This window comes from Sorex fumeus, unplaced genomic scaffold, assembly GCF_029834395.1.
Source record: "Sorex fumeus unplaced genomic scaffold, SorFum_2.1 ptg000125l, whole genome shotgun sequence".
NCBI lineage: Eukaryota > Metazoa > Chordata > Mammalia > Eulipotyphla > Soricidae > Sorex > Sorex fumeus.
The window spans coordinates 2,012,309-2,036,113 of NW_026606182.1; the positions used below are offsets into that span (position 1 = coordinate 2,012,309).

Consider the following 23,805-nt stretch of genomic DNA (forward strand, 5'->3'; position numbering starts at 1 on the left):
TGTCCCACCCGCCGGGACTCGAGGCGAGATCTCCAGGCATCCCAGTGCACCGGCTGGGGACGGTCACCCCGTTCCCAGTTTCAACCTGTCCTTGGGCGGAGAGCAAGCCCTGGGCGGGAGTAGGGGAGGACTAGGCAGCCCCCCCCATGTTCCCTCCCTGGCACTGTGTTCCCCTGAGAACTGCCAGAAGTGAGCCCTGAGCACAGAACCAAGGAGTAAGCCCTGAGCAGGGCCGGGTGTGGCCCCAACACCCAAAATAAAATAAACTAGAATTAAAAAAAAAAAGGAAACTATTTTCCCCTGAATTCCCACCTCCATGGGGTCGGAACCCAGGGATTCCCCAGTACGTCTGCACTGTCAGCCTCCTGGGCTTCTTCCGTACTGCTTTGGGGTATAGAGGGCTCCTTGGCATGAGACGGTGGAACGATACAAGGCAGGAGGGAGAGAGTCGAGTGGGACAAGAAAGACGCAAAGGTCCCCCCCCACACACCCCTGCTGCCCACAGGCCAGAAAAACGCAAGTGCCGGCAAGACTGGAGAAGCTCAGGCGCTGCCCCGCAGAAGAGGCCTGAAGGGTCCCTGGGCCTCTGCCCGCATAACCTTGCAGGCTCAGGGGTGTGCCCACAGGAAAGAGCAGGCAAGAGGGGCCTGGCCTGAGGGCCCAGGAACAGCCCTGGGCCCCAACACACAGCCCCGCGCCCCGTCATTTCTAGCCTTGGTGACTAGCCGGAGGGTCTCTTTTAGTCACCAGGCTGGGCGCTGTGGACTTTGCCCACGGAACCCAGGAGGGGAGCCCCTGGCCTCCCAACACTCTGCCATCTGCCATCTGGCCCTCCCTGGGCCCCCAGAATGCTCCAAAGACCCTCAGACAGGAGTCCCTCGGGAAGCAGGCGTTGGAAACCGCCTCGGCGCTATGCTGGAGCCGACTCCGCCCACCTGCCATCTTCCTGGAGCTCAGCCTTGGTGGCACCAGATCCGGGTGATCTTCCCAGGTGTCAGGAGAAGTTCCTCTGCAGTGCATGTGTGTGAGTGTGTGTGTGCGTGCGCGTGCGAGCATATATGTGCCTCTGTACATGCATATGTGTGTGCATAGGCATGGATGTGTGTACCTGTGCACGTGTGTGTGAATGTGCGTGTGTGTGCATGCATGTGCCTATGTGTGCATGTATGTATGTGCCTTGCGTGCATGTGCGCACATGTGGACACATGCATGCATGTGCACCTGTGCACATGTATACATACAGGCATGTGTACACACGCGCATGTATGTGCATGCATGCACGCATGTGCATGTGCACACATGTGGACACGTGCATGTGTGTACATGCATGCATGTGTGCGCGTGTACATACACGCACGTGTACATGCATGCATGTGTACGCTTGTGCGCACGTGTGCACACATGCTTGTGTGCGTGCATGTGCATGTGTGCATGTGAGCACGCGTGGACGTGTGTGTGCATGCATGCATGTGCATGTATGTGCGTGTATGGGCGTGTGTGTGCGTGTTTTCATTTGAGACGCAGACCCCGCAGTGCCGCCTCGCTCCTGAGGCGAGGTGAGCAGCATGCGGGGTCAGCCCAACACTCCAGTCCTGGGGTGCGCCCTGAGTCGCTGGGGTTGGGGAGGCTAAGCTGCCCGAACAGCGAAGATGACCCTCAGCAGAGCAAGCTGACTCTCCCGCATCGCAAGACTCAAGCCAGGCACCTGAGGAGGGCCCTTCATTGTAGCCCCGAAATCTGGACCCTGATCTGGGGGTCCCAGCATGTGAGGCTCATCCAGCTCCAGCCCGAGATGCAGGGACGGCGGGGCCGAGGGAACGGGGGTGCATCTGGGCAGACCTCCAAGGCACCACACGGCAGCTGCCAAGGAGACCCAGGCTCTCCCCAGAAAATAGAATAATCAGAGTCTGGGGAAGAGTCCTCTGTCATTTAAAACACAGGTGGGAGGCTGGGGAGACACAGTGTCGGGGAAGGGACTCACCACTCGCGCACCCTGAGACGGGATGGGGCTGCTTTCACTCTGCGCGTCCCCACGAGGGTGGGCTTGGGGGGCACGGAGAGGGGCACGGGGGTCTCTGCTGCCACAGAAGCCAGATTTTCCAAGAGAAGGGGAAAAAATCAGAATCTCAAGATCTCAAGACACAGAAACCCTCTCCTTTAAAATGCCCACACGGGTATGACCGAGACTTAGACCCGAAAGCTTTGTAACTGCTCTCAAGGTGATTCAATAAATAAGTAAAGTAAGTAAAGTAAAGGCCCTCCCGTTGATCATCGATTTGCTCGAGCGGGCCCAGTAATGTCTCCATTGGAGACTTTGTTGTTACTGTGTCTGGCATATCGAATACGTCATGGGTGGCTTGCCAGGCTCTCCGAGAGGGGCGGAGGAATCGAACTTGAGTCGGCCATGTTGGCTGCGTGCAAGGCAAACGCTCTACCGCTGTGCTATCGCTTCTCGGCCTTTTGGCTAAGATCAATAAATAAAATTATAAAAAAATATTTTAAAAAGTAAGGTGGAGTTCACGCCTAATTCAATCAGCTAATCAGTGGCTGAATAAATAGCAGTACTCCTACATAAAAATAAAAATAATAAATAAATAAATAAATAAATAAATAAAATGCCCACACGGGAGGCTGGAGCGATACCACAGTGAATAGGGCATTTATCTTGCACGCGGCTGACCCCGGTTCAATCTCCGGCATCCCATATGGTCCTCCGAGCACCACCAGGATTAATTCCTGAATGCAGAGCCAGGAGTAACCCCTGAGCATCGCCGGGTGTGACGAGAAAACAAATAAAAAAATAAAATAAAACTGCCCACTGGGAGGCTGGAGCGATAGTACAGTGGGCGGGCACTTACTGCACATACAGCCAACCCGAGTTCGATCCCCAGCATCCCCTAGGGTCCCCAGAGCACCAGCAGGAGTGAATCCTGAGTGCAGAGCCAGGAGGAACCCCTGGCTCAGGTGTGACCCATGAAAGTAAATAAATAAAATAAAATAGTCCACGGCAGGTAGGAGTAATAGGGCAGCGGGGTTTGATCCCGGCCAACCCCCCACATGCCCCTGAGCCCTGCCAGGGGCGATCCCTGAGCACAGAGCCAGCAGAAGGGACCTGAGCACTGCCGGGTGTGGCCCCAGAATGAACAAAATACTGGCCACTGCTTTTAGCTTAAAAGCGCAACCAACCACACCTGGCCAACCGAGGCCAGCCCGCAGCCGGAAGGGAGGCGGGGGGCAGGGGGGGCCGTGGTCTGTCTTTGAAGACTGCCCGGACACTTGGCATCGCGGTCGCGAGCATCCCTGCAGAGCCTTCCTGTGTTGTGGTATTTACCAGCTGAGGACTCAGTGTCCCCAGGCAACAGGCCAGAACGGGACTCTCGGACCGTGGACACGTGACCAGCCCCCTCCAATCAGGAGTCTTTGTTCCCCGACCCCCCTCTCCCCAGCAGGCGTCGGGAATTAAGAAGCAGAGAGTGGGGACCTCGGGAGAGCCCCCCCAGCCTGATCCCACAAATCCCATATTCATTTATTTTCTATGATGTACTAGGGGAGGAGGAGGAGGGACTCCCCAAACAGTGCTCAGGATCCAGGGGCGTGTCCATCCCTGGGATGCCCGCCCAACCCAGCCAGACAATTTGAAGCTTCGCGGGTGGTGCTCGCGCCCGCTCCCCCACCCCCAGGGTCACGGTCACGGTCAGGAGTGCGATGCAATAATGAGCCCTGGGGGGTCCTCATGGGCGAGGAACACAACCCCATGCTGGCTCTCAGCGTCCTCTCCTAACAGTGTCCAGGGAGCTGTGGAGCTGACCACTGGGCTTCCTTGCAAACACAGGCATGCGGGAGCATCTGGGGCCTCTCGCTTACCTGGCTGGTCTTAGCGACCACAGAGGGGACCACGTCACTCAAAGAGGCCTTGGCCACAGACGCGGCACCGGCAAAGAGCGTCTGAACAGGACCTGCGGGTGGACTCACATTCCGCAGCGCACAGTACCCTCAAGGCTGCTGTTTCCTTCTTTTCAGTTTTTCAACTTGGGGCCCCCACTCAGCAGCGCCCAGGGCTTACTCCTGGCTCTGCACTCAGGGATCACCTGCTGGGGTGGGGGTGGGGGCCACGTATGCAGTGCAAGTCAAGCGCCCTACCCACTGGGCCATCTCTGCGGCCCCCTGCAGTGTTCCTGGCATGCCCACCCACACTGCGTTTTGCTGAGTGAGAGGTGGACAAGTGGACCAAGTGGACGTCCTGCTCCCTCGGACACTAGGATCTGATGCATATTTAATGACAAACCCGCCTGCCCGCCCCCCGACCCCCCTCCAGCCCACCCTTCTGGCTGGCTCAGCAGTGCCTGGGTAGTGCGGAAGTGGGAATGCAGTGAGCTGGATTGGTGCTCAGAGGCGCCCCCTGCAGCTACGCGTAGGTATTGCACCCCAGTGGCCAACCTCTCACCGGCGACCCTATCAAGGGATTGTAGGGGGGTCAGTCCGCACTGGATGACCTTCTGGCTGTCCCCAGGCTGAGGGCCTGACTTCCACGCACCCCACTTGGTGAGCTGACCTTGCCGCTTTCATGTGCGCTGGTTTCCTCTGTGTGTGTGTGTGTGTGTGTGTAGAGATGATGCAGGAAGTGTGGAATTAAAATGGATCAAAGGAGTTGGAGCGTTAGTACAGCGGGTAGGACACTTGCCGTGCACGCGGCTGACCTGGGTTCAATCCCCGGCATCTTTTATGGCCCCCTGAGTCCCGCATGGAGTGATCCCTGGGTGCAGAGCCAGGAGTAGGCCCTGAGCACTGTCAGGTGTGACCCAAACACATGACACACACACACACACATGCACACACATGCACACACATGCACACACATGCACACCACACACATATCACATGCATGCATGCACACATGCACACACACCACACACTCACATACATGCATACACACTCACACCACACACACATGCACACACACACGCATGGACACACATACATACACAAGTGCACACAGGCACACACACACTCATACATGCACACACACATGTACACATGCGCACACACACACACAAAATAATTACGCAGATGGCGGCTGGGGAGATGGGTTGAAGGCCTGGAGTTTATGCTTTGCAAGTGGGAGTCCCAAGTTTGATCCCTGACATCAAACATTATGGGGAAGAACCCCCCAATAAAAGGAATGGGAGGGGCTGGAGTGATAGCACAGCGGGGAGGGCCTTTGCCTTGCACACAGCCAACCCGGGTTCGATTCCCAGCATCCCATAGGGTCCCCTGAGCACCGCCAGGAGTGATTCCTGAGAGCAGAGCCAGGAGGAACCCCTGTGCATCGCCGGGTGTGACCCACAAAGCAAAAAAAAAAAAAAGGATGGGAAAAAAGCATGACAGGTCTGTCTGACACAACAGGGCATCGGCCAAGCCTGGCCTGCGGGGTCTAGAGACCCCAAAGCAAGGCTCAGTGCTCCGGGCAGAGCACCCTGGGCCACTGCGGGGTTCTGGGCCGAGGGGCACCCAGTCGGGAGAGGCGGCTGGTGGTGGAGCTCGCAGATGGGGGGCCCTGTTTGGAGGGTGGCTGGTTTCACTTTCAGGGTGAGTGAGACTTGGGCTGTGAACCCCTGGTGCTGCAAAGTCACAGACCCCACCCCCGCCCCCTGCCTGAACCAGGTCAGCCCAGCCTGTTTACGTTCCTGCCTCCCCACCCGGGACCCCTCCTTCGCACCTCGGGGTTGAGTTTCTGGGGTGTTGGGGTGAGGGCGGGGGCCGGTGAGGCCCCAGGGACTCTGCCGGCTGCCCCATTTCTAGACACTCACCCCCCTCTGCCCGGCAGCCGACCGCCAACACCCTCCCTGCCCCAGCCCATGTGAGACAATCCATCTCTCCCCTTTGTTCCCCTGCGGGTCGGGTCGGGCGGCCCCACCTGGGGGCCCGGCGGCCCCTCCCAGGGCCAAGAGCCGGGCCGGGACGGCCTGTCCCTCCCTGCGGTCACCGCTATTCTAGGGCTGCCGACCACAGGAACTGGGCTGTGGTTTGCGCCAAACAGAACAAATTCGAAGCATCTGGAGTGGATGATGGGTTCGAGACAGCTGAAGGCCTCCACCTCACGCGGCCCCCGGCCCGGGCAGAGCTGCGCGGGCCCGCCCGGTTCCCACACTGGGTCCAGCTGTTTCCTGGGCCCTCCCCCCCCAATTCCAGGTGTCGCCGGCTGAGGCTGGGACCCTCAGATCTCCGGGACCACAGATGGTGATCAGAGAGAAATGGAGTGTTTCTCCCAGGAAGGATCTGAGGAAGTAGAAAAACCAAAAGTGCCATTTTTGGGGTCCGAGTCCCCAGCCTCCCAAGGAGGAGACCCTGAAAGTCCCCCAGATACAGGGGACCCTGCATTCCTGCTCTCTCATCTGCCAAGGCTGCCTCTCGGGCCCCAAAAGGGACTTCTGACCTGGCTGGACTTCACTGATGAAGTTCCCCATTGAGGGAGAACCAGGCAGAGGCAGGGCCAGTCCCCCACCCCGAGGGAAAGAAGACAGTCCCCGCCCCCCCCCCTCTTGCAGTGAGGTTGATTCTGTGGCCTGCTCCCGGGGGACCCCCCTGACTACATGAGCCAAGATGAAACCAGGAGGGCTCAGAGCCACGTCACTGCCCTCTGGGAAATGACCTCAAACCAGCGCTCTGCGCACCCACTGGGAAGGACGTTGGGGTTCCCAGATCAATTTACAATCTGCGCCCCCCCCACCCAGAAGGAGGCAGGAGGTGAGTGCAAAGAGTCAAACAGGACCCTCAAACCCCCACCCCTGCCGTCCCCCGTCTGCCCCCAGACTCAGCACCTCCTCCCAAGTCTTAGGCACCCCAGCCTCACCCCTGCCCCGTCGGGCAGCAGAGACCAGAGCGGGTCTGGCTAGAGCCCTGCAGGCCAGAGCCGGGCAGGTGGTGGGGCCGGGGCGGTGGCCTTTGATGCGAAGGATGTGGCCACTGGCTTTAGCGCTGCTGGCGCCCCGACGCCCAGACCGTGTTTCACCTGGGCCCTTCCTGCAGGAAGCGGTCGGGGTGAGGAGGGGGCACCGGAGGGAGAGGCTCGAGGTGTGGGCTGAGGCGTCAGCACAGACAGGACACTCGGCGGGGCGGCCGCCAGCCCCCACCCCAGGCCGACTTCCGGTTTCTCTTCTGGGCTAAAATCACCTTCCACCCCTTCCCCCGCCCCCGCCCCCCCCCCAGCCCCGCCACACCTCAACCACCCCAGGGACCAGAGGCGATCCCAGCAAAACAATCAAACCCAGGGCCGGAAGGATAGGACAGAGGGGAGGGCGTTTGCCTTGCATTTGGATGACCCGGGTTCAACCCCCAGCATCCCATAGGGTCCCCCCCCCCACCGCCAGGTGTGACCCAAGACAGAAAATATGTAGAAATGAAATTTTAAAAGTCAGAACTGAAAGACATCAGGGTCACCAAGAGTCCAGAGCACCAGCTCAGACGAAGAGTGGAAAGTTCTAGAAGCCAGACCTTTCCTGCACTCTGTGCCAGGCCCTGTACTAAACACTTGCGGAATCTGAGGCCCCAAACTACACCTGCCAAATCAGAATCTTCAGGTACAGGAACAGCCATAGCACAGCGAGTGGGGCTCTTGCCTTGCATGCGGCCAACCTGGATTCGATTCCCGGCATCCCTGATGGTCCCCCAAGCCTGCCAGGAATGATCCCTGAGCACAGAGTCAGGAGTCATCACTGAACACCACTGGGTGTGGCGCTGAAACAAAACAGAATTTCCTTTTCCATGGAGCTGGAAAAAATAGCACAGCGGGGAGGGCGTTTGCCTTGCACCTGGCCGACTCTGGTTCGATTCCCAGCATCCCATAGGGTCCCCTGAGCACTGCCAGGAGTGATTCCTGAGTGCATGAACCAGGAGTGATCCCTGTGCATTGCTGGGTGTGACCCCAAAAAACCTTCTTTGCCATCCCTGAGGAAAAAAAAAAGCTGTACCTCAGGGAGGAATTCCTGCGCCCGCCCGGCCCGTCCCCCCCCCCCCATACAGGCAGAAAAAGGAAGGCACAGAGATGTCAAATATCTTCCCCAAAGTCACACAGTGCGGGGCTGGAGCAATAGTCCAGCGGATAGGGCATTTGCCTTGCGCGCAGCCGACCCGGGTTCTATTCTCAGCATATGGTCCATAGGGTCTCCTGAGCACTGCCAGGAGTAATTCCTGAGTGCAGAGCCAGGAGGAACCCCTGAGCATTGCCGGGTAATGCAAATAAATAAAACAAAGTCACACAATGCTGCATACTGGGACTGGGGTTTGAGCCCCGGCCTGTGTCTGTCCGGTTCCCGTCTTCCCTCATCAATCCCTTCCCCTCCCGTTTCCCAGACCTCGGAGAACAGAACATCTCTTAGAGGGTGGGAGCGTTTATCAAGCGTTTCTGTGGCCCCAGCTCTGGGCCAGGACTTAAGGGTGACCACAAAGGCTGGGCAGAGGCTGATCCAAACTCAGGCAGAGCAGCTCCTGGTTGGGAGATGAAGCTCGTGTCTACAGGGGGTGATTCTGGAGTCTGAGCTGGTGGGTGCTCAGACCCTTGCCTGGACAGCTGCCTCTTCCAGGCAGGCCTCCAGGGGGAGTTCACTTCCAATAGTAGAACGAGGGTTCCTGAGTTAGAAGAGACCAGTCAGGGCAGAGGAGGAGGAGGAGGCAGTTGACACAAAGAACAGAGGCCCACGGGGTTAACGCTCCAAACATCCCAAGGACGCCCTGAGCATTGCGGGATGTGGCCCCCAACCCCAAAACCAAGCAAACCAACCAACGCCTCCGAGTCCAGCCCTCCTCCGGTGAGCGCCTCCGCAGCATAACCTGTCCCCCAGGGAGCACAGTCCAGCTCTGGGCCCACACAGGAGCGTCCATTCCCACAGCACACCCAGGCGGACTCCGCCAGCCCCTCTGCTCACCCCCGGGACCCCCACGTCATTGCACAGGCTCCTTGAAAATACCGTGCTCCACCGCCGTGCGAGCTCCCTCCTGCCAAGGTGCCAGCCCCTGTCCCCTAACAGAGGAGGACGCCAAGACTGCGAGCTGAGAGCTCTGGGCACCTTCTGGCTGGGGCTGCCCCCCCCCCCCCCTTCCCCGCACTGCCCAGAGACAGCGTCCCTTGTTGCTCAGAACAGCTGAAACGCTGCAGGACAAGTGAAGCCAGAAGCCGCCACCAGGGGTCGTCGCGCGCTTCTCCCGGGAATGCGGTTGCCAGCCGGTTCACGTGGGTCCGCATCCTCCCACCTTCCCGGGCGTTGCAGGTACCTGCAGCATCAAGGCGGGGAGCGTGCTATTAGGGGCCCTGGACCCCAGGAAAACAGCGCGGGGAGCCGGGAAAGGGAAAAACCAAAACCAGAGAGTGACCCACGAGGATCCTGGAGGCTCGCGGGTCCCATGCCTAGCAGGAGAGGAGCAGCGTGGGCGAGATGCTTAGAGGGGCAGATGTGGGGGTGGGGGGATACACAGCTCAGAGGGTCTTCCTGTGTCTCGTACCCCCCCAGACTGACAGCGGGGGGCTGAGCTCAGCTGGGTGCCGAGGCAAATACCCAGACAGAGGCTCGCCCACTGCCTCCCACCCAGCCCCCCACCCCCCCCACCCCCCCATCCCCCGCCTCCCCGCCGCCTGCTGGGATTCAGGATGGATGAGGGATATTCCTGGGGTCCCCACTGCCCCAGGCCACTTTCAGGGAGCCCTTCCAAGGTCAGCCTGGCCCCGCTTCAAGCAGACATGGGCTCTGCTCATCTGTAGTTGTGTAGAGGGAAAATCAGGAGCCGGAGCGAAAAACGAGAGCCAGGACCCATTCTGGGAGCTGGGCAGTGTCCATCCGGTCATAAAGCAGAGTTCGGATCAGAACCGATCAGCTGGATGCCTCAGTGGGAACGGAACTGTCGCCCAAACAATTAGGAAGTGTCTGTGCCGAGCCGAAAACAATGGATTCATCCCCGGTTGTCCCAAGCGTTACGCTGTGTGTCTTAGATGAGAATATTGTTCCTATCAGATGGATGTAGCCTGCTTCGGACCTCTAGAAGTTTCTGTGAACTGGGATCAGGGTGCGACCCGTTTTGGTATCAGTAGGTGAAGCCTGCTTATGAATAAAGAAAAGCTGCCGGGCTAGAGTGATAGCACAGCGGGTAGGGTGCTTGCCTTGCATGCAGCCGACCTGGGTTCGATCCCCAGCATCCCATAGGGTCCCCCGAGCACCACCAGGAGTAATTCCTGAGCACAGAGCCAGGAGTAACCCCTGAGCATCGCCGGGGTGACCCAAAAAGCAAAAAGGAAGAAAAGAAAAAAGAAAAGCTGCCTTTCCCACTGATCTCTCAAGTCTGATTTTTTTAAATAATTTTTTTATTTTATAAAGTAGTTCACAATATTTTATTACATTTAATATTCAAATACCGATCCCACCTCCATGACACCTTCCCACCACCATATTTTGAATGTTTTCATTTTGAACCCCAATCCCTGACCCAAAGCAGAACCGAAATAATATATTTTGTATTGTTTGCTATGAAAAACCACTGAAAATGCTATAAAAAAGTATCCTTAGAGGAAAGAGTGTGGAGGTTGTTATGTTTCACCCAGGGGCCATTAAGCCCTTCTATAAGAGATCACTAACATACTGTTATTGGGGCTGGAGCAATAGCACAGCGGTAGGGCGTTTGCCTTGCACAAAGCCAGCCCAGCAGAGCCGGGTTTGATTTCTCCGTCCCTCTCGGGGAGCCCGGCAAGCTACCGAGAGTATCTCGCCCACACGACAAAGCCTGGCAAGCTACCTGTGACGTATTCGATATGCCAAACACAGTAACAAGAAGTCTCAAAATTGTTGAACAATGGGAGGACAGTTTTTGTTTATATATATATAGCACTGTATAGCACTGTCCTCTCATTTTTCATCGATTTGCTCATGCAGGCACCAGTAATGTCTCCATTGTGAGACTTGTTACTGTGTTTGGCATATCGAATACGTCATGGTTAGCTTGCCAGGCTTTGCCATGTGGGTGTGATACTCTCAGTAGCTTGCATATATATATATGTATATTTTATATGTACAATTAATACAATTAATTGTATATACAACTAATATACAATATGAAAATGTATATTTCCCTCTAAGATTGATTGCCTCCTGACATATCTGATTCTTGGTCAGATTTCTGGAACATTTTAATGGGGCTGGCAGCTGTTGGGGACAGGTCACATCCAGGAAGCCTCAGTTTCCCTGCATTGAAAGCTCTGTGTGGTGAAGGGAGGCACTTGCACTGTGTTTTTGTTGATGGGGTGGGGGATGGTGGGGTGGCAATGGACGGGGGTTTGGCTGGAAGCTGTGTGTTTGGGCGGTGAATGGGTAGATGGTGGGACACAGGGCGGACGTGGGGGTAGACTGTAGATGGATGGGTGGAAGGCGGATATTGGATGGGTGACAGACAGGTGGGTGGGAGGGTAGACGGAGGTGTGAATGGGTGGGTGGAAGGAAGAGGTGAGGGAGGGAGGGAGGGAGGGAGGGAGAGGGGGGGAAGGGGACTGGAGGGAAGCCTGAGCCCGGCCTCTGACCCACTCTGACCTTTCCTTAGAGCTTGCTGCATTCCAGTTTCTCTTCAGTAAAGGAGCACAGTGAGATGTCTACTTTCCAATGCAGCCATCCCCGCCCAGAGAACTTAGGGTGCAGCTAATGTCTGCACAGAGGCTGTTCCACACAGCCCTGGAACCTCGAGAGGACCCCTGGAGGCAAAACTGTTATCATCTCCCCATTTTCCTGGCGAGGAAGCTGAGGCCCCCTATCTTGCGGGTTGGATTTGATCCCGGAAGTGCCTCCTACACTCCTGGGTGAGCCCAAGGAAAGTCTGTTTGGAAGATTTGGGGCACCCAGAGGTGCTGCCCCCCTGCATCCCAATAGTGGAAGCCCAGTGGGCAGGACTGAAGACTGAGGCGGGACCCTCAGGGTCAAGCTGACCTGCAGGGTGGGGAGTTTTCTAGACCCCAGGGAGCCAAACTGAGATCAACCCTTGATCACATGCCAGAGTGCCTGGCAACAGATGGCCACTGTGCCTGTGACCTTACCCCCAACCCTTCTGATCTTGATCGGGGAACCAGCCCTGCACCCCCTCCCCACCCCAGGCCTTGAGGGTCAGAGGCAAACCTTTCTCCCATCGTGCCCTGGGCCTTCCTGTCACGTGACCAGTTCTGGCCAATGAGAGGCAAGGATCAGCTGCAACGTGTGTGTCTGAGTCCTTGTTCCAGACCCGTCCCCCAGAACCCAGCCGGGCTTGTGACCCCGGCGGGTCCTGAGGCCCCAGGCAAGCGACCGGAAGCACAGGAAATGCCCAGCGGAAATGTGAGGGCAGCTGGTGAGTGGGGATGAGCTGCCGGATGAAACTTTCCAGCCACTGGCTTTGCAGCCTCTGCGCCCCCAGAGCACCCCAGCAATCACGGGTTTGTGCTGCAAAACACAGAGAGCGGAGGAGAGGTTTAGCTAGATCCTTACGTTTTAAAAATGAGGACTAGGGGCTGGAGCGATAGCACAGCGGGGAGGGCGTTTGCCTTGCACGCGGCCAACCCGGGTTCGATTCCCAGCATCCCATACGGTCCCCCAAGCACCGCCAGGAGTGATCCTGAGTGCAGAGCCAGGAGTCAGCCCTGAGCATCACCGGGTGGGACCCAAAAAGCAATAATAATAATAATAATAATAATAATGAGGACTACTCCATGGTTGGGAGCCTGCCTCAGGAGCTGGGGGAGAAGGCAGCTGGGATAGACAAGGGATCGCTAAGTCAAGGATGGTTGGGGAGATCGCTTGAGATGGGAGATGTGTGCTGAAAGTCGATAAAGGACCAAATGTGATGGCCTCTCAGTATCCGTTTTGCAAACCGTAATGCCCAAAACGAGAGAGAGAGTAAAAAGGAAATTGTCACCACAGAGGCAGGGCGTGGGGTGGGGGTGGCAGGAGGGATACAGGGGACATTGGTGGTGCGATATGTACCCTGGTGGAGGGATGGGTCTCACGCCGAGTCAATTAAATAAATACATTAATCTAAACTCAAACGTTGAGGGGCTGGCCTTGCACCCGCCTGACCTGGGTTCAATCCCAGGCACCCCATAGGGTCCCCCAAGCATCACCAGGAGTGATCCATGAGCACAGAGCCAGAGGTTGGCCCCAAACACTGCCTGGTGTGACCCCCAAATCAATCAATACATCACAATAAAAACAAGAATGAGATGAGTGATAAGCTCCAGGAGAGAGTTGGGGAAAGACCCCCACAGTCCATCCCCCCCAGACCCCCCATGTACCCCATCGGGAGCTGTGCAGAGAGAAAGAAGCAAGGACCTTTATGCATGCCTCGAACAACGCCCCTCAGCCGCCAGCATTTCCGCCTCATTCCCGCCTGCACCCCCGTCTCCCGGCCAGTCTCGGGGTTCCTGGCCAAGCAGACCCCGGTTCCACCTCCCCGGCTGGAGTCTGGCAAGAGGTCGTGAGTTGGGGTGTCTGAGGTTCACAGGGGGGCGTTTGTTCTCTGCAGAGCAGAGGAGGGGGCCTCGTGGGCTGTGGAGGAAGAGGACCCCTCCCCCAGCATGTTTCAGGGAGGGGGGCTCGCAGGGCTGAGTCTCCTCCCGCAGCTCAGGGAGCGGCTGCACTTGACCTGCTTAGGTGGGGACCCCCACCCCTAGGGAAGCCAGGACGTCGGGACAGTGAGAGCTGAGGCTAGAGAGGACCCCCACCCAGGGAAGCCAGGCAGTTGGGACAGTGAGAGCTGAGGCTAGAGAAGACCCCACGCCCCCGCCCCAGCCCCACATTTCAGCCTTGAGCAGGTCAAGCCTGCAAGTTCGGTTTCTTGGTCTCCTTCTTCCCCGAGTTTGGGAATAACTGTCCCCTCATAAAGGCCTCCCGGAACCCCCACCCTGTCCCCGCTGCCTCACCCTGCAGCCCCGCAGAGGGTCCCTATTTCCGGGAACCCCAGTTACTACCGGTTCCATCCCACACTTCTACCTCCAACAGAGACCTGCACCCCACCCCAGGCCCCTAGGCTCGTGGGAGGGGCGGGGGCGGGGTTGGCGCTGGCCCCACAGGTCCCGCCCCACCGGGCACTGTCCCCGGTCCCCTGCCTGTCCTGGAAATCCCTCCTTCATCCTCCAGCTCCTGCCCAGCCGCGGGGCCCAGGACAGCTGTTTCTGGTCCTGCGTGTCCACGTGGCAGTATGTGGCTACTGGGCCGGGCCAGGCGCTGGCAACGCCACAGCCAAGGACGCCCAGCGGCCACTGCATGAAAGCCATTCATTCATTCCTTGAACAAACGCCCCTCTCACGCCCGCCAGCACGCTCACCGCCCGCCCGCACCCCCACCTGCCAGCACCCCCATCTCCCGGGACCCCCACAGCAGAGAGACTAAGGCTGACAGAGGCTACTCTCGACCCCACACCACGCGACCTCTGCTAGCCCATCCCTATCGGCCTATTTCACAGACGAGGAAACTGAGGCCCAGCGATGCCGGAACCCGGCCAGGGGTCACAGCCGTTGGGGCCCCACAGTCCGAGTGGTCGAGGGATCGGTTTCTTTGTGGGTGCTGGGGGTCCCCCAGGTTCAGGCCCCTGCAGAGCAGAACTGGGCTCGCTCCCCAAGGGGGCCGGGAGGGCAGAGCACAGAAAGAACCATCCTGCGTCACCAGGAATGTGAGGCGTGTTTTTTATCCAAGAACTTTTAATCATGCTGGACAAGCGAGACAGGGCAGAGGGGGGACGCCAGGGGCCCCACGGCCACCCCCTCACCTCCCGCCTCCGCCTGCAGGCGCCTCAGCTGGGCGCCAGCACCAGAGGCCCCCCCCCCCTCGGTCTGTGTCTGTGTGAGCACCAGTGGGTGGAGGCCACGTGTCTCCCAGGAGAGGGCTGGGCCCCTGGGGTGGGAGAGGAGAAAACCAGGGGGCCAGCCTGGAGGAGGCCTCCCAAGGGGAGAACATGGGGGCCTGGGTGGACTGCCCTGGCCATGGCCTCTCCTGGGGCCACTCACGGGCCTCATGACTCAGAGGAGGGGCCCCATGGGGACCCTGAAGGAGTTGTCTCAGACCTGCTGAGGGTACCGGGCTGGGACTCTGCATCCTGGCCTGGACTCTGCATCCTGGCCCGGGCCCGGGTGAGGGAAGGCACGGCCAGAGGCGACCCTCGGGGGTGGGGGGTGCCCACCGGGGCCTCAGCACCTTTCTCAAAGCCTGTAGCGCAGGGGACAAGGACGGTCAGAGAGCACCTGGGGACGACACCGGTGGTGACGGAGGAGGGGAACTTGGGTAAACTGAGGCCGGACCTTACAAAACCCCAGGAGTGGGGCAGGCAGAGGGGAGGCAGTGAGCCGGAGCTCCCAGACCAGTGTGCCAGGGAGGTGGGGCGCTAGGCTGCACCCCAAAACCTCCCCGAAGACCTGAGTTGTCCCCTCAGAGCACCTTGGCGCTGACCCAGCCCCCCCAGGGGCTTGCCTGAATTCTGGGCGCGGGCAGGAAGGAGGGATGTGGGCAGAGACCCTGGTCTGCCGGCGGGGGAGCGGTAGGGAGCGGGGGGCCTTTGAGCCTTAGCACCCAGACCCCACACTTGTGTGACTAGGACTCCCCACTTTTCATGGGGGCTCATTTCAAAATCTGGTATCTCCCCGCTTTGGCTGGCCAGGAGCCCCTCACCCCAGGGCCGTGGTGGGGTCTGAGTCCCCCTCTCCACTCCCACCGCCCCAACTTTCCCAAAGCCCACTCGGGGTTTGATGAGGGAATGAGCGAGCAGCGATTGCTCGGGGTTGGGGGGTCCAGGGGAGTGTGAAAAAGAAGGGAAGGGGGAGTCGGAGGCCAGAGGAGGAGGTTCCTAGAAGGACGAGAGGAGTGAAGGAGTCTGGGGAGATTCTAGAAGGTCTGGAAGAGTCTAGAACTTTCTGGAAGGAGAATCTGTTGGGAAAGTTCCAGAATCACTCCCCAAAGTAGCAATAGCAGCACCTCTTCATGGGAATTTCCTAGCCTGGCAGGCTCCCGGGTCCCCCCAAAGAATGGTAACAAGACCCCCGGTGCTTTGCGGGCACATCTTGGGAATGTTCTAGAACATTTAAGATGCGAGCATGTGTGTTAAAATGTACCCAACAAAGATGGGGCTGGAGCCATAGTCCAGCGGGGAGGGCATTTGCCCTGCGTGCGGGCCAACTTGGGTTCCATCCCCAGCATCCTGTGTGGTGCCAGGCACAGCCAGGAGCAGGGAATTCCGGAGCGTGGAGCCAGGAGCCACCCCTGAGCACTGCTGGGTGTGGCCCAACACAAACAAAGCAAGAAACGCGTCCAAGGGGACTGGAGAGACAACAGCGGAGGACGCTGGCCTTGCACACGCCGCCCCATCGTGTGCAAGGGTTCAATGCGGGATTCAGTCCCTGGCATCCTACATGATCGAGCCCGCCAGGGGTGATCCCTGAGCACCACCGGGTGTGGCCCTAATAGTACAAAACAGAACAGAACCAAAAAAGGATGGAGAGAAGCTGGAGTGATAGCACAGCGGGGAGGGCGTTTGCCTTGCACGCGGCCAACCCGGCCAACCCGGGTTTGATTCCCAGCGTCCCATAGGGTCCCCCGAGCACCGCCAGGAGTGATTTCTGGTGCTGAGCCAGGAGGAACTCCTGAGCATCGCCGGGTGTGACCCAAAAAGGAAAAAAAAAAGGACGGAGAGACGCCGGAATGATAGCATAGCAGGGAAGGCGTTTGCCTTGCATGCGGCCGACCCGGGTTCAATCCCTGGCATCCCATAGGATCCCCTGAGCACCGCCAGGAGTGATTCCTGAGTGCAGAGCCAGGAGGAATCCCTGAGTATCGTCGGGTGTGACCTCCCCTCTCCCCAAAAAATAGGCCGGGAAGAGGCGGAATGATAGCACAGCAGGGAGGGTGTTTGCCTTGCATGCGGCCGATCCGGGTTCAATCCCTGGCATCCCCCATGATCCTCCGAGCACCGCCAGGAGTAATTCCTGAGTGCAGAGCCAATGCTCTGTGCCAATGCTCTGTGCATTGCCAGGTGTGACTAAAAGGAATGGAGAGAGGCAGGAGAGAGGCAGAAACAGAGGAAGCGAGGCGAGGGGGTCCTGGGGGAGGGAAGGGCGCCCCTTGGGGGTCCCTGGGGTGGGGGGGATGAGAGGAGAGCCGTCGGCCGCCGCGCTACTCGTCCTCGCCCTCGTCCTCGGGCTTGACCAGGTGGCCGCTGAAGGTGATGTAGGTGTCCACGTCGTCGCTGTAGACGGCGTTGTCGCGCTCGCGCTTGAAGAGCCGCACCCAGACGCGGTCGCCGGGCGCCAGCGCCAGGATGACGCTCTGGCTCTGCATGATGCTGCGGTCGCTGGGCTGCGCGTACAGGATGACGGCGGCCTCGTCGTTGCGCACCACGTGCACGTACGTCTCCTTGAAGTTCCAGCTGTGCACGTTGAGGCTGAAGAAGTAGAGGCCGCGCAGGGGCGCCAGGAAGTGGCCGGCGTCCAGGTCGAAGTGGCCGTCGGGGTTGACGAAGACCGTGTCGAAGCGCAGCGGCTGGAAGCCGTCGCCGCTGTGCAGACCCGCCTTGCGGCCCACCGAGAAGGCCGAGTAGCGCGCGCGGCACGGCGCCCCCGGCCGGCCCGCCGCGCCCCGCGCCCCCTTGCCGCCCGGGGGGCCGCGCTCGCCCCGCGCGCCCTCCCGGCCCAGCTTGCCCGGGGCGCCCGGCGGGCCGCGGTCCCCCTTGTCGCCTGCGGGAGCAGAGCGGAGGGGGAAGGTGTTAGGGCGGGCTGCAAGGCCCGCGCTCCCCTCGCGGCTGCAGACCCCCCGTCGGTTGCAAGGCCCGTGGTCCCCTCCAGGTTGCAGACGGTGCAAAGCCCCGGGGGACACTTGGTCCAAGCTCAGAGGGGACAGGGGACTGGCCCGGGGTCGCACAGCTCGGAACTGACCCCTGATGCCCTGACGGTCTGCTCTTGTCCTCCCCGGGGCCCACCCCGCAGTCTGTGGGGACCCCCCCCTCTGCTCCAGGACTCTGCACCCCTCCCTAGGGAAATGTGGTCTGGGGAGTGGGGGGCGGCACCCTCCGAGGAGTTTCTGGGCAGAAGGCAGAGGGCAGGAAGCTGAGCCCAGGGGTTGGACTGCGGAAGTGGGCGGTCAGCCGGCCCCTCGGGGAAATGACCACTGCACGCCATGTGCACACCTTGGAGTGGGCGCAGCGCGTGGGTCACCCACGTCCAGAGTGGGGGGAGGGGAGCGAGCCTGCCTCTCTTTGGGCGGGGGTGCGGGTGGGACACCCAGCACGAGGTCAGCGCGCTCAGGGGTCACCGGGCGGGGAGGGGACGTGCAATGCCAGGACCTGGCTGAGCTGGGCGGGAGGGCCAGCCGCGGGGCCCCGGGGTGTCCGGGGTTGGGGGGGGGGCTCACCCTTGAGGATGGTCATGTTGATGTAGGGCCTCACTTCAGGCAGCACGTAGGGCCGCGCTGGGAACTCCCCGGGCGCACAGCACCTGCGGCACTGCCCCGGCGCGGGTTCTGCAGACAGGAGCTCGTCGGAGGGGACCCCGCACGCCAAGACGGGGAGCAGAAGCACGGCCCAGGCCAGGCCCGGGGCCACTGACCCCATGGCGGCGACCTGGAGCCAACAACAGGAGAGGCAGAGAGGTCGTGAACCGGGCGCCCCCGGGATACCCAGGGCCTGGACGCAGGGCCTGCGCAGGCCCTGTGGCGGGCGAGAGGGTCTATGGATCCATTGAACAGAGGGTAAGACTGAGGCCCGCTTCCGCGGTCCCTAAGGAGCTTGGCAGTCAGGCCCCCCCAAAAAAACGAGCTGTCAAGGAGGGAGCCCCCTCTGTCCTGAGCAATGACGCGCCCCTCCCTTCCCCCTCCCAACAAGAATGTTCGCTTGCCCTTGGGAGCAGCGCCCAAGTGAGCAAAATGAGGGGGGCAGAATGAGGTCGGGCGTGGGGTGGGGGTCTTTCAGGGGCCCTAGGGACACGCACAGGACTCTTGGGGGGACCCAGCCGGCGCCTGGGCACCCTGGTGCTGAGACGGGGGTCTTGGCAGCGCGTCTGGGCCGACAAATCGGAAACCCCTGCGGCTGCAAAGCAGCCCACCCCCCTCCCCGGCCGGGGGGCTCCAGCCTGGCCCCCCACCCACCCACAGCCCCGCAGGGCCGGGGAGAGGCAGGGGCTGCAGCCATTGGATGGAGGCTGCGTCAATCATCCCGGACCGGCCAATCAGCTGCCACGGTGGTAAATTGGAATCCAGGGGGCAGGATGTGGGCTGGAAAATCCCAAAGGATCCCAAGGGTCCCCGGGCCTGTCTGCGGGGCTTTTTTAGGCCGTGGCCAAAGGAAGGACCCCGAGTGCCAGGCGGGGGGCCGCGGGGGGGCGCGGGGGGCGCGGGGGGAGGGGCCGGAAATGGGGCGTCGGAGGGGGTGGCAGCCTTATCAGGACGGCATCAGAGACTGGCTTTGAAGCCAGGCTGCGCGCTGCTCCTCTGGCATTTCTCTGTTTATTTCCTTTCTGTTCCCCTGTAACATTTCGCACAGTTCAAAAATATTTTTCTGCGGTTAATACATGTCAAGAGGGCAGGACCAGGGGCCACTGCAGGGCGCTCGCCTGGCACCAGGCCGACCTGGCTTCTCCCCCACCCCGCCCCGGCACCCACCCCAGAGGGCCCCCCAAGCACCGCTGGGAGTGAACCCCGAGTGCAGAGCCGGGGTGGGGGGCTAAGCCCGGGGGCCCCGAAAATAAAAAGGAGACGCAATCGTGTGTGTCATGCCAGGTTATGTTTGCAGAGCACTGAGGTCGGAGCGAGGTGTCACGGGGCAGGGGACACGGCCCCCTCCCACAGACACACACGCGGCCCGCGGCTGAGGAGGCAAGAGAGGTGGGGGAGGGGAGCAGCCCTCCTGGCGGCGCCCCTTCTCACACCCCGGTACCGCCCTGGTTCTGTGACTGCTCCGTGGGGACCCTGGTGTTCGTTCAGCCACACATCCCTGCTGACTGCAGGGGACCGAGCGCTCTCCCCTCCTCTCCCCCTCCCATGCCCCTCACGCCCGGTCCCTCTCAGGGAACAAGAGAAACGACAGTCAGAGCCTAGAGGAGTTCACCCGCTGTGTGATTTAGGGCGAGTGGCACACCCTCTCTGGGCTCGGGGCTCCTTGGCACCAGCGGCCGCCACATCCACCTTCTTTCCAGGGCCCTGTGCCCGGCTCGTAAAGAAAAAAAAAGGGCTTCATAAAAGTTTGCGGTTTCCTGTTCCTGCCACCTCTCCCCGTGTCTGAATCAGAGACAAAGCACCCGACTTTTCCCAGATGCTGGGGTGGGTGGGAGGAGGCGGGGAGGGGGCGGGGGGGGGCAGGGGGCGTCCAGCATCTTCCAGATCCTGGCCAGGCCAGATGGGAGACAAAAGCGCTTAGAGACAGAAAGCCGACGGCAGGCACCTGGATAGAGCGGAAGCAAAGAGGCCGTTAAAAAGAGAAGACCCCCTCCCCACCAAAAAAAATGATCGAGAATTCGGGGTGGGGGGCGGCGTCCGCAGGGAGCCAATGGGAGGAAGGGCTGTGTTTTGGGGAGGGTCCAGGCTGGGGCTGAGTTGGTCCCTGCAGGAGGGGGGAGGGGAGGGCCAAGGGGATGCCCCCACCCCCGCCCCCCTCCGGGCAGGCACCGAGGGGCTCTGGGCTCCGTGGCCGGCCACGGAAACGACGGACGGGTCGGACGTCACTCACCCACGGTCCTGGGAGCTCACGGCCCCTCGGCTCACGGCCCCGGGGCTGCGCAGCCGCTGGCCGGCGGGCCCATGTCTGGGAGAATAAGTCGCGGCTGGACCAGACCCCCAGGCTCCGGGCCCAGGGAGGGAGAAAGGGAGGGAGGGAGGGAGGGAGGGAGGGAGGAGCCCGGGCCTCCCGCCCTCCCGCTGCTCCCGGGGTGAGGGGGGCTGGGATTTCTTGCTTAACTCTTTGCTGGGGTCTCCCCCCGCCGCCGCCGCCGGTGCAGGAGATGAGGGCCAGGAAGAAGTCAGAGACCCCGGGGTGTTCCAGCTGGGACATAGAGACTCTCCCCCACCCACCCCTGACCCCTGACTGGGCAGGGGCGAGGGGCCAGGGCGGCATTGGACACTCAGCCCTGCAGCCGCGGTTGCAATCCGCTCTCCTCGCCACCTTGGGTCCTGTGGCAGGGGTCGCCCCCTCCCCGCCAGCCCCCAGCCCTCCTGCCCAGTTGGGCAGGTTCTGGGAGGAAACCAGGACAGATTGGCACTTGGAGGCGGCAGGCAGGGGGGGTCTGGAATGATGGGTGGGAAGAGATAATCTCTCATCCCCTCTCCCGGGGTGACGTGAGGCCCAGCTGCAGGGACCCCCAGACCTGGGGGTTCCCCTCTAACTGATCCATCCTCTGGCCTTCTAAACCTGTGCCCCTGGGAACACACCGCAGGGGTTCAGATGAGGACACCGAGCCGGCCCTTCCTGCTTGGCAGCTCAGACAAAGGCTGCAGCCCGATCTTTGGGGTCCAACCCCCCCCAACCAGGGCAGGTCTCAGGCCTCCCTCCAGCTCTGGGGATACCTGCCGCGGCGCGGGGTGCAAACTCAGGGTTGGAGGAATCCTGGTGGAGAAGCTGCCTGTGGGAACAGAGGAAGCCCCGCCCACAGCGCGCCCAGCCTGGAGGGGGTCAGTGCTGCCCCTGGGCAGGGACCCTGACCAGCGCTCGCCCTGGGCCTTAGCTTCCCGACGAGCCCATCAAACAGCTGAACATCTGGGCTGGCAGGAGCCGGGGTGGTGATGAAATCAATCACGGGGGGCGGGGGCCGCCAGGACGGGGTGACCCCGGCAAGGCCCTGCTCTGGCTCCAGGCTCTGACGTCAGCCCGGCGCCCCCACCCCCCTCCCGCCCGGTGCAGGGGCTCCAGGAAATCCCAGGGGGCGGCGCTGGGAGCTGGGAGGGGCCCCTCCGCGAGCTGTGCCCTCCGCGGCCTTGGCCCAGGCAGCGTTCCCAGGCCCGGCCAGGGGGCCGCCCTCCCCGCCCCCTCCCGGCGGCCGCGGGAAAGGGCTGAGTCAGCAGCCCGGAGCCTGGGCCGGGAGGGACGGGCAGGCGGCTGGGCGGGAGGCCGGGAACGGCTTGTCCAGACGCCCCAGCAGGGCTCTGCCTGGCACCAGTCCCATGCTTCAGGCCCTGTTTCTGGAGGTCCGGGGCGCTTAGGGGGGCGAGGGGTGATGGCTGGAGAGAAAGGCTGGCAAGTGGGTGCCTGCCCCCACCCCCACCCCAGGAAGGGCTGTGCAGGGTAGCGGGCGGGGGCAGGGCAGGGGAGAGAGGGGGGCTCAGGAACTCGACACTCTGTCTTTGGCCTCCTGCCCCCCCCCCAGCAGCGCTAGCAATCTCACTGGGCCTCACCCCTGGGCTCAGACATCCCAAGGGGCTCCCCCAGACCAGCATGGAGCCCCACTTCCAGCCCGGGAGCAGAGACCTGGGCATCGCCTCAGCTCCAACTCCCTTCCAGCTGCGGGACCCTAGGGCATCTCCCCCTCCTTCCCAGGTGCAGTGTCTCTGGACCCTGGGATCTTCCCCTCCTTCCCAGGTGCAGTGTCTCTGGACCCTGGGAATCTCCCCCTCCTTCCCAGATGCAGTGTCCCTGGGACCCTGGGCATCTCCCCCTCCTTCCCAGCTGGAATGTCCCTGGGACCCAGGACATCTCCCCCTCCTTCCCAGTTGCAGTGTCCCTGGGAGCCTGGGACACCTCCCCCTCCTTTCCAGCTCCAGCATCCCTGGGACCCTGGAACATCTCCCCTTCCTTCCCAGTTGCAGTGTCCCTGGGAATCTGGGCACATTCCCCTCCTTCCCATCTGCGGTGTCCCTGGGACCCTGGGCAACTCCCCCTGCTTCCCAGCTGCAGTGTTTCTGAAACCTTGGGCACCTCTCCCTCCTTCCCAGCTGGGGTGTCCCTGGCACCTAGGGCCAGGATGAGACCAAGATCCTCGAAGCAGGGGCTAGAGTGATAGCACAGCGGGTAGAGCGTTTGCCTTGCACTCGGCCAACCGGTTTCGATTCCCAGCATCCCATATGGTCCCCTGAGCACCGCCAGGAGTAATTCTTGAGTGCAGTGGCAGGAGGAACCCCTGTGCATTGCCGGGTGTGGCCCAAAAAGCAAAAAAAAAAAAAAAAAAAAAAAAAAGATCCTTGGAGCAACCTGAGCAAGAAGCCAGGAGGGATGCAACTGGGGCTCCCTCTGCAGGCCACGTCTGGGGGCTTCTCCAGGCCCGACCCTGGAGAGCAGGAGGGTTGGGAGCCACCCCAGGGCCCACATTCACAGCCCCGACACCCCTTCGTCACTCTGCCGTCTCCCCATCTGCACAGGCACTCTCCCCAACAGAGGCCAGAAACCCAGACCCGGTGACTGGCCTTTCTTTTGCTCACAAGTCTGTACAGACCCAAGCCATCGCCCCCCCCCCCCCGCCCCCCTGACAAGTGCACACACGCTAGTTTACGGGAAAGACTTGGGACTCTCAGAATCCTGGCTCCATCACATGTCCTCAACGTCCGGGGTAGCTGACGCCTCACTTAACCAGGGGCACTTGAAACAAAAGGATAGATATCAAAACCAGGCCCTCGAATAAACATGGTCAGCCCGGACTTCCCCCGCCCCACCCCCCCTCCTCCAAACTCCAAGAAAAGTACAAGGAAATGATGTTATTCGAGATGGGCTGTATAAAAATAGTGACATTTAGTCAGTGTTTACAAGGCACCAGGAAACCTTCATGCATCAAAAAAAATAATTAAAAAAATCGAATGTGTGGCTGTCAAAAAAAATATGACGGGAGGAAAACATGATTCTTGCCGTCAGCTGTAC

At 60.7% G+C, this 23,805-nt stretch overlaps 1 protein-coding gene across 1 annotated transcript; it reads right to left on the reverse strand.

Moving 5' to 3' along the window:
- Positions 1-14,828: 14,828 nt before the first annotated feature.
- On the reverse strand, positions 14,829-21,592 carry C1QTNF6 (C1q and TNF related 6). Its single transcript, XM_056137537.1, has 3 exons — positions 21,528-21,592; positions 18,387-18,594; positions 14,829-17,713 (listed from the first exon to the last, which is right to left on the reverse strand). The coding sequence occupies exons 2-3, from the start codon at positions 18,583-18,585 to the stop codon at positions 17,154-17,156; spliced, it is 759 nt and encodes a 252-aa protein (XP_055993512.1). The 5' UTR covers positions 18,586-18,594; positions 21,528-21,592; the 3' UTR covers positions 14,829-17,153.
- Between the last annotated feature and the right edge of the window lie 2,213 nt (positions 21,593-23,805).